General features: G+C 35.1%; 1 protein-coding gene across 1 annotated transcript in view; it reads right to left on the bottom strand.

Moving 5' to 3' along the window:
- Positions 1 to 789: 789 nt before the first annotated feature.
- LOC127860600 (uncharacterized) overlaps positions 790 to 10689 on the bottom strand; it is a 31791-nt gene continuing 21891 nt past the window's right edge. The window contains exons 9-14 of the mRNA XM_052398742.1: positions 9650 to 9828; positions 9160 to 9279; positions 5160 to 6065; positions 4328 to 4481; positions 2645 to 2738; positions 790 to 2102 (exon numbers count right to left, since the gene is read on the bottom strand). Of these exons, the coding sequence (XP_052254702.1) occupies positions 2066 to 2102; positions 2645 to 2738; positions 4328 to 4481; positions 5160 to 6065; positions 9160 to 9279; positions 9650 to 9828 (1490 nt within the window). The 3' untranslated portion in view covers positions 790 to 2065. The remainder of the gene's footprint in view (positions 2103 to 2644; positions 2739 to 4327; positions 4482 to 5159; positions 6066 to 9159; positions 9280 to 9649; positions 9829 to 10689) is intronic.

The following is a 10689-nucleotide window of genomic DNA, read 5'->3' as shown; positions in this document are numbered from 1 at the left end:
TTTTCTTGTCAATGTAGTAATCCTTTGTTCACTTTTTAAGAATACCAAACCCTTCTTTTAAAGTCAACTCCACATATTAGTAATAATTACGGATTTTGAAAAGTTGAGCATCAAACGGTCAAAGGAACTGAACATCGGTTTCCACGTAAGGCTAACAGTAGCATGTGCATGCTTACATCCGAGCCGTGCTCTGTGAAAAGAGGGTTTAATGCATGTGCGTAAAGTGACGTCCCTGAGTAACCTGTGCAGTCCGCACAGGCTAATCAGGGACGACATTTTTTCCGCCTCAACTTGATTTTTGCAAAGAAAAAACATTCTGTCAACGAAAAATACCATACAAGCGGAAAGTGTCGTCCCTGATTAGCCTTTTCGGACTGCACAGGCTAATCTGGGAGGGCACTTTACGCACATCTATTAAACCCCATTTTCATCTATTTTCTTTCAGTGTCTTTATCTTTTATACATCAATATTTGATGTTTACCTGGACGATTCCTATTATGTACCCATGGAGATTTTTGCTTTGGTGCTAGATACGGAACGAACTCGTGATTATCAAACGGACTATTTTATCCATTAAATCGCTGCGTCATCCATGGGATACTTTATTACCTCCCGAATGCGTTTATCCTGAATTGAAGACAACGCTTTCCAAAATGAATACATAATTATTGTAAAAGACCCGCTAAACACATTATAAACAACACAATCATAATACCGGTACTGCTATATATATAAACAATTTTTCAAAATAAACTTTAAATTACTCGGATAAATAACGCACAAAGCAATAATTGTATAACCATCTATTATATTTACTCTACAATTGCTTAGCGCATTTGAAACTATCACACAATTATGAATGCGAAATCACATTCCACAATTTAATAATCTACAAATAATATCAGCATACTTTTCATCATACATGTCCCATTTATTAATCATAATGGGCAATGCATAAACACCTTGGACGGAAAACTGTGCTAAAATGTATTATTTCTAAAACTGTTCACTGATGAAGCCACCTAACAGAGGTTCGAGCCAAGAATGTTCAATGACACACACGCAAGCATTTGAATCAGGGAGCCGTTTCACCAACAGTAGTAGAACCAATAATAGGCTACGACTAACGTAAACTACGACTTTTCAGCGAGAAGACGCGCATCTTCAAATAAAAATATACGTTCGACTGCATAAATTTCATACATAAATTACAATTGCGTAAACTAGTGCATATTGATGAAACAGTTCCCATAGACATTGTTCAAAGTCATGTTCAGCTAGTATAAATATGGTGTGCCTTCATGAGGAAGATTTTTGAGGCCCTCTAGACTGCCTCTAGATTTGAACTGTAATGATTTTTTTCCATTCATTTATTAAACAAGTGTGAGTTGTTATGATTCAACTGTGGTCCGATACAACTGTCTTGCAATAAACCTGTCCGTTCTATTATATATTAATAAATGTGTTTGAGCACTTTTCACATATTAAATATTAATTACAATTATTGATTTAACCGGGAAGAGGACAATTACAACGAGCGAGGTATGGTGTTGGGGAGATAACCCTGAGTTATGGTTAGGTTAGAGGTCGGGTTAGGGTTAAGGTATGGGTTAAGCCTAACCCTAACCCAAACCCGACCCCTAACCCTTATCCTAACCCTCCCATGCGCATTACAATACCATGCCTCGCTCTTTTTCGTTGTCCGCTTCCCTATATAACCAGTGATGCAGTTTGACAAGTTATCTGTACCATTTTCAACATCTGCAACTGTTCTTGTCAATGAAATCATATGCCAAGTACGTTAAAGTCAAATAATACTTTGCAATTAATAATATTTAATACATGTCCAAAAACATCCCATTAAAAAATCATAATTAAAGAAATTAAAGAAATCGTATAAGCGAGTCTGAATAATGTAAAAGTGACCCTAAATTGACAGTTGAAATCGATTAAAATAAAGCATGGCTTTTATCAGTTTTGATGCACATCTAGTTCAGCCTAAATGTATGTATTAGAGACAAAGATGTTGGCTACCATTAGCTTGAGATGAGGGGTATATCTGGGTTATCTGTTCAACTCCTCCAATTTCTTGTCAATAGCTCTGAAAATAGAGAACAAGCAAACATTTTTTTTACTCCTGTCCTAATTTTGCAAAATACTGACATCGCAAATAGTTATAAATAACAGGTCCAGTTAAAACAGCATTAACATTGTCCCTAATTTTCATGTAATATCCTAATGAAGTTATTACAAAAGGATATCACAGTTTTGACCGATTTCCCTACATGCCCCAGCTTGTAAAAGCTTACAAGTTGAAATGATAATAGAAAATAAAAAGGGTCATAACTTAAGCATTTTTTAAAACAAAGCAAATTTCATTTGCATTGCACCACATATAATCCATAATTCATGTTTGAATATTGTATGATGAAAATTGTACGAGCACTTCCATGTAAAAGTTAGAGTCTAAACAGATGTACAGACACCAATGAAAAATAAAGTACACTACTTTGGTTGTATAATGAAGGGAGTAACACACCAAAATATGTTTTTACAAGCTTCAAATAATACTTCTTTTGTTAAAACTAAGCTAATTCCCGTCATCAAAGTTAACTACCCAAACAAGTAGACAAAAGTCCTTACCTCAATTGTTCTTCGTACATGGCTCGCTTTCTACGTAACATTGTGAGCAACTCATCATCCACAAACTCCCCATCAGAGTCATACAGATCTGTATCTAGAAAATAAATGCTTAGTTAAAAGAGCAGAAACAAGAGCTGTCAGAGGACAGCGCGCTCGACTATTCGAGTGCTTGACAGTATAACATAAGCCATCATGGGGAAATTGTTCATATTTAATAATTTATTAGACAATGTTTCAAAAATAAAAAAAGGAAAAAAAAAATTTTTTTTTGGGGGGGGGGGGGGGTAGGGGTGAGGGGATGAGAGGGGGGTATAATATGGGGTGTGGTAATTTATTAGATGATGTTTAAAAAAATAAAAAAAAATTGGGGGGTAGGGGGGTTAGGGGGGGGGGGGGGGTGAGGTCGAGTGAGAGGGGGGTATAATGTGGGGTGTGGTTATTTATTAGATGATGTTTAAAAAAAAATTTTGGGGGGGTGGGTAGGGGGGTGAGAGGGGGGTATAATGTGGGGTGTGGTAATTTATTAGATGATCTTTAAAAAAAGAAAAAAAATTGGGGGGGGGGGGGGGTGAGGTTGGGGGGGGGGGGGGGGGGGGGGAAGGGATTCTGGTAGGGGCGTGGGGTATTGTTTGGGTGGAATCCATTGTGGTATTCAGGTAAGTGTTGTTTTGTCAAAGTAATAATAAAATGTGATCATAAATAAAGAAGTTATGGCAATTTAAGCAAAATGTTCAATTATCTAAGTGTAAAAGTGGCCATAATTATGTCAAAATGCTTGATACAGTGGTCTGCTCTTGTTTATAGGTTGGGGTCATGTTGGTAAACAAGTATGCAACATATAAAAGCAATATGTCAAAGGATATATGAAATATTTGGGGTAGTACGCAAACTTTAACATAGATTTATCAATAATATGCATATTCTAAGTATAAAAGGGGCAATAATTATGACAAAATGCTTGATAGAGTTGTCTGGTCTTGTTTATAGGTTGGGGTGATGTTGGTAAACAAGTATGCAAAATATAAAAGCAATATGTCAAGGGACAATGAAAATAAATGGAGTAGTAGTACGAAAACTTTAACATTTGCTGCATATTCTAAGTGGAAAAGGGGCCATAATTATGACAAAATGCTTGATAGAGTTGTCTGCTCTTGTTTATAGGTTGGGGTCATGTTGGTAAACAAGTCTGCAAACTATAAAAGCAATATGTGAAGGGAAGGGAGAAAGAAAATATTTGGGGTAGTACGAAAACTTTAACATTTGCACGCAGACGCTAACGCCGGGGTGAGTAGGATAGCTCCACTATATATATTTCATATATAATAGTCGAGCTAAAAATGAGTCATATCATGCGAAAATGGGTCTTATGCCATACACAACCAGCTTAACATCTGGCTAATGCACAGGCTGGTTTGGAGCTAGGCTGGCCGCATATGGCAAAGGACCCATTTTGCATGATGCGGCTAATATGCATAAAATGAGAATATTTGTGTATTTTTCACTTTTTCATTGATTATTTAGTTATCATTAAGAATTATGATTTATGTAAGACTTTATGCACATGTTGCAGAGATCAAAGTACAGTGTCATAAGATTGTATAAATACAAATAAATTTTGTACAAAGTGCTTAAACAAATCTTTGTTTTACATGAGAACAGTTTTTCTTAGCCTTTATAGTTTACCTTCTTCTAATGCTTGCATTGGTTGTTGCCGAGGATGCTGTTTTTGCTGCTGCTGCTGATGTTGCTGCTTCCCCAGTGACACTGCTGGTGGTAAACTCTCCACACTTGATAACACTGTACTCATTGATGTACTGAACAGATGCTCCTTTATAACCTGCATAATAAAATATTACAAGTCAACGCAGGGCTCCCGATGGATAAAAAATCTCTGTAGCCAATACGACCTCGTTATGTCTGAATTACTATTATTTTGGATATTTGATGGGTGATAATGAAGAAAAAATTGTAGCAAAATGGAAATTCATTGAGATTTTTTTTTCATTTCTAGCCAATGGCTAATTTGGCTAATGGCAGGGCAAACACTGTCAAAGCAAATAGCTGTTTTGTTTGAGTGGTTATATTTTTTTGCGCCATGTGTCAGTGTTAAATGAAAGTCAGTTAAACTACATACACTTCTCCGAGGCAAGCATAGCCTATATTATAGTACATATGTAAAACATTTTCTGACTTAATTGAATCAGAAAAAGGCAGAGAATTGCCAAAGTTATTTCATAGCCCAAAGAAGTGATGTGGCCAATTCAGGCAGTAAACTCACAATTCCTTTATTGACAGTCCTGCTTCCTTCTACCTGAGCTAGCCAGCCTTGCGATTGGTATAATAACACCAAAACTCCAAAAAGCTATCAAGATTTTAAAATTCTAAAACAATGTAATGTAAAAATCAAGTTTCAATACAAGTTCTACATAAAAAAGTTTTTAATAAAAAGTCAACATTACAATAATTGTAGCCATGCATATATTCAGTTGTAATTCCAGTACAGGAATCTACCAACCTGGCCAATAGCAGACTTCACACCACGTCTCTCTAGGTTAGGGCTACTGGAATGCTGAGGCTTGATAGAGCGATCTTTACTTGAATCTGTCTCAGAACAAGCATCCTTCTCCCTGTTACTTTCCTCATTATTCGTACCAGATGAATTTCCATACTTTTTTGGCTTGTTGTCTTTTGACATTTTCTTAGATTTTTCTTCCTCAGGATAATCTTCTTCCTGGTCATGTTTGCTTATTTGTCTTTCATTATTATTCTCCCTTTGTTTGTTTTGTTTCTCTGTTTGGTTCTCCCTATCAACTCTTTCTCTGACTGAATCACAATCATTATCTACCCTTATTTCTTTCACCATATTTTCTAGATCCCTATGTCTATTTTTTATCACATCTTTCTCACTGGCCCTTACTTTTTCAGGCTCTTTATTAGATTCAATGTCTGGTTTTTCAGCTTCCAGATACTGTTTATACTGTTTCTCCTTATATAAATCTTGTTTATCATTATTATTATCACAGACATTATCACAAGTTCTTGGACTAAGCTTGGAATTTCTTCCCAGTGGAATATTTCTGGTTCCAAGCTCCTTAAAGTTTTCATGCTGTTTCTCATTTGAGCTAATTTCCTTTAGATTATCTCTAGTCTCCAGCCCCATGAATTTTTCAGACTGGTTTCCCATGGAGTTAGTTCCCTTTGATTCATTTCTGGTTCCCTTCTCCTTAATGTTATCTGACTGATTCCCCCAAGAAGTCTGATACTGCCCCCTATGTGGGCAAGGTAAAAGGTCACACATGAGATGTAGGTGAGGGTCGACCTCTGATAAAGGGTCAGTTGGGGGTCGGCACTGTTTCAAAGAGGGGCTGGCAATCTGTGGCTGGTGTGAACCTTGGGAGTCTTGACACGTCACATGCAGTTGCTGAGGAAATCAACTAAGCTATTTATAAATATATGAAATCAAGATAAAACACTTTTCAGATAAGTAAATTAAACTGTTAATGTTGAGCCCTGAGATTCGAACTGTGCCTCGATATTGTGCTGATTAACATTCTGAACAAGTTATATCATGGTTGAATCATGTGACTTCTAGAATTATAACAATGTTTTTCTAAGATTTGACCTAGTGACCTAGCTAAAGGACAAACATGACACAGATTCGAACTTGGCTTAGATAATGTCAAGATATTCATGATCAACAAGTTTCATCAAACTTAAGTTTTTAATATGGCCTCACGAGTGGTTACAATGTTTTTTAAGATTTGACCTGGTAACTTTGTTTTCAAACGCACGCTACCCCGATTCAAACTCAGCCTAGATATTGTCAAGATAAAAAATTTGATCAAGTTTCATCTAGATAGAGTCATAAATACCTCCCATAGTATAGCAACAGTGTTTCATTTATAATTTATTTAGTTTATGGACATGTCACTAAGATTCAAAAGCAGCCTAGACATAATCTAGATAAACTCTATGGCCAGGCTTCAACTACATCAAGTCGTAAATATGGCTTAAAGAGTGGTAACATGGTTTTTCTAAGATTTGACAGTTTTTGGATGCACATGACACAGATTTTAACTATGCCTGGATTTTGTCAGACCAAGTTTAAAAAAGATTGAGTCTTTAATGTGGCTTTTAGAGAGGTAAAACTTTTTTTCTAAGAATTTACCTGGTTACCAAGTTTGGGATACACGTGACCCAGTCTATATCCGGCGTAATGTGAAGTGCAGTCATTCAATTTTACCTTGTTAACGCTCTAAAGGCCAAATATTTAATCCATTCTTGATGAAACTTGGTCAGTTTATAGGCCAAGTTTATTATCTTTAGGCATACATGTGAGTATACCTTATTTTCGAGTAACTGACATGGTTCCAGAGGTAAAAACAAAGATAAAGCTCCTCATTATTAAGTGGCCCAACTCTTTCCAAAAAACTAAAAATATTTGTTGTAAAACCTTCTCATCCAGTACTTAAAGTAGGGCTGCAATGGGTACCTGAAATATCCTATGATATCAGATCCAACTTCAGAATCGCGGATACGGATCCACCCCTGATATTTCGGTTCCGAATATTAATTTTCATAGTTGTACGTAACCTAGCGCTTTTTTGTTTTTTATACAGACTGGTTCTGCTTAATAGATAAATAGTACGTATAATAGTCGATATTTAATAACGTGTGACAGTCAAATAGCAGATCATTCAAGATCCTTCGGCTTTTATTGTATAAGAATGTTATTGGACATTATGTAATGAGCAACGAAAGCAAAACTAATTCCAAATCATGGAGGTTTTACACATAACAAATGCAATTCCTAATGGCAATAAGTAATTTTCAATCCTTATTCAAATTGTCTTTCTGAGTTGTATAAAAAACAACGGTAGTGGATCCAGTGTGGCTGGAATGTTATTCAGGTAAATTTTGCATAATTTCGCGACCTGTCAAATTGTGTTCTTGCATAATGTATTATCTTGAAAGCATAATTCGTCATGTACTAAGTTTAAATGCTATCTTGTGATGCAAGGTACTTCAGTGCCCAGTGAGACAATCTACTCCACAGCAGGAGAACTCGTCAGTGCTCATAGGGCTTGCCTGGACCCGGACAATGTTGATATCTTAATTTTTGTGAAAACAAACATGAAACTGTATGAACAGTGAAAAGTGTATGTTAACGAGCAAACTATTATTAAGTGAAGTAGTGTTAAGGTTTCGTTTTATTTTGACATTGCTGATAAAATTGTTATATTTTTTGCCCGGATTTTTTGTTAATAAATGTTTAATGTCTTTTAGTCAAATCATACTTCTAAAACATGGATTTCTTTAATTAAGACAGAAAATTATATTTTTCTCTTATCTGAGGGATCCGGATATGAAAAATCCGAAGAAACCATATTTGGATTCAGATTCGGATCCAAACAATATTTTTGGATTTGTTGCAGCCCTAACTTAAAGCATGCTTCTTTTTTTCATTAAGTAGTTGATATTTCAATTTCCTTAAGTGTTACTAAGCCTTCTAATGATTGAGAAGGTGAAGTGCTGAAGTTAAGAGTGTTTATGCCTTTAAGGACAACATATACATGGTAAGATTCATTAAAACAGACTGCGTATAAAATTTTTGTTTACAATTAAGATATTCTTGGTAATAAAGTAACTTGATATTTTTTTGCAAAAAAATCATTTCCAAAGATTAAGGGGAGAGATCTGATCAGTGTCATCTTTTATAGAGTTAGGTGTTTGCCAAATGAAACATTTTGCATCACTGTTAATGACCCTTAAAGTGTCTATTAGGTTTTTTTATCATTGATTACAGAAGATAACAATTTTCATTATTATTAAATGTTTTAGAGTTGACATAATCAATATTCACATTAAGTAGAAAATTAAAATTTCCACATAATATATAATCCTCATTTCCTATAGTCTCTATTATATTGAAAAGTTTACTCTAAAACAAAGGACTATTATTGTTTCATGACGTTAGGCAAAAAATGTGACTTGCAGAGTGTTCACACGGTTTTCCTATAGCCATAGCAGGATCTCCTCCATTCAATGGTGGCTATGTTTTTTAAAGGACCAAAACCATTTTCCTACTGAACTGAGATATCATGAGAGCAAATGTAGAGAGACAGTTTTGTGATGATTGGGCAAAAAATGTGACTTCAAGAGAGTTTACAATTTTTTTCGTTAATTCAATCAAATTACCTAGTTTTGCCTCCACATTCCCCAGTTTGGAACTCTGCTGAAATGTCATTGTGACAAATGCTCTAGCAAAGTTTTTGTAAAAGATTGAGCAATAAATGTCAAGAGTTTTCACAGGGTCAATGTTGATGACGGATGACGCATGACAGACAAAAGGTGATCAAAAAAGCTCTTCATTCATGATGTGCACGTTGCGCTCTGTCTAGAGGTGCATAACATGACATGCTAACATAACAATGAGAGTTACTTTCAATTATATGTCCAATCAACAATGGGAAATTTAATACTTTCTCTTAAAATAACAAAACCAACACTCAAACCTGGTTATTCTTTGGCGTCGGGGTAAACTGTACATTTTCTGACTGTCTGGATGTAATGCTTGGTAAATGCTTTCCAGCCAGGCGTTGTTTAAACTCTTCCAACTTGGCTTCAATTTGTCGCTGAAAATGGCATGACATCCAATAGTTAAGTTAAGTGACAAATAACAATTATGCTAAGAAATAGAATTCTTAATCAATAATTACATTACTGTATAAATATTTGTTAATAGTTAATATTTTCTTAAAATTTGACAGATATTTATAACATTGACTTTTAATTTTTTACTCTAATTGGAGTGTTATTTGTGTAATAATAACACAAAATTCTGACAAATGATGTTGAAAATTAAAATTTCTCTGTGAAAAAAGTCTAAGCTACTAAAATAACTTTAGCTTTTCATATTTATCTCAACAGCATTTCATATACTTGTACATGGAAAATCCCATGACCCAGATTAGAGGAATTTCATGCAATAATTTTCCTTCAAACCTGTTGATCCGTCTTTGACAGGAAGTCAAAATTGGGGGACACATGTTTAGGGGCCGCATGCTGGGCAGTCTCAATGCGACGGCGCAGTCTCCACTGCTGCAAGGGGTCATCTTCCGGTAGGGGACGCTGACCTGGTAAGGGGGCCGGAAAGGGGACTCTTGAGGGTGCTGGGTCCGGGCCTGGAAATACAGGTATGCTAGATACACATTTCAGAACAAAACCTGAAAGCAAAGTTAGGTTATTTATTGAAAACAATTTTTCTTTTTTTAGTTACAGTGACCCTGACTGACTGGCTCCCAAATGCTATCCCCAGCTAGGCCTGAATGCATGCTACCTGAAGTATATTAGACAGACAATAAAAAATGGATTTTTTTTAATTAACTGAGCAATTAAAATTATTTTAAAGTTAAAAAAAAATAAAATTATCATTTAAAATTGTTGATATAACAGTACCAATAATTTTGATTACTTTATGCTCAAATCAAATAACATCTTTGCAAGTTTTCTGGTACACCAAATAGCATATATATTGTTCTGCTTTTTTAAAGATTCTAAGGTACTATCAATATAATGGCTGCCTTTGTTTATACAGATGACTACATACACAATTGCCTTGCTCTCACATTCTAAAAAGTAACACACACAAAACAAGTGTCTAAAATCAAGAACTTTTCCTACAAAGTTTTATTCTAACTTCCATTTATAAAAATTGACCCATGTCAGTGGTGGAAAACATCCCACTTCATTTATAGGGAAAATGAAAAGGAATTGCGATGTTTCACTTTAGCCATATAAGGAAAATCGCCCCTTGTAGCAATGGTATTAACTGGATCGGATACATTTTAAAACATTCACATTTTGGATACATTTTCATAATTTAAAATCAAAGCCATGGTATTAAATGGATCAGATACATTTAAAAACATTCACATTTTGGATACGTTTTCATAATTTAAAATCAAAGCGCTGAAGGCATCCCAAATGAAACTCACTATTATTAAAAGGTCAAGGTGAGTAAAGAACTATTTGTAAAACTATAT

Source organism: Dreissena polymorpha, chromosome 15 (assembly GCF_020536995.1).
Source record: "Dreissena polymorpha isolate Duluth1 chromosome 15, UMN_Dpol_1.0, whole genome shotgun sequence".
Lineage (NCBI taxonomy): Eukaryota > Metazoa > Mollusca > Bivalvia > Myida > Dreissenidae > Dreissena > Dreissena polymorpha.
Note: the sequence above shows the minus strand (reverse complement) of the source record. Positions and strands in the feature narration are given on the sequence as shown.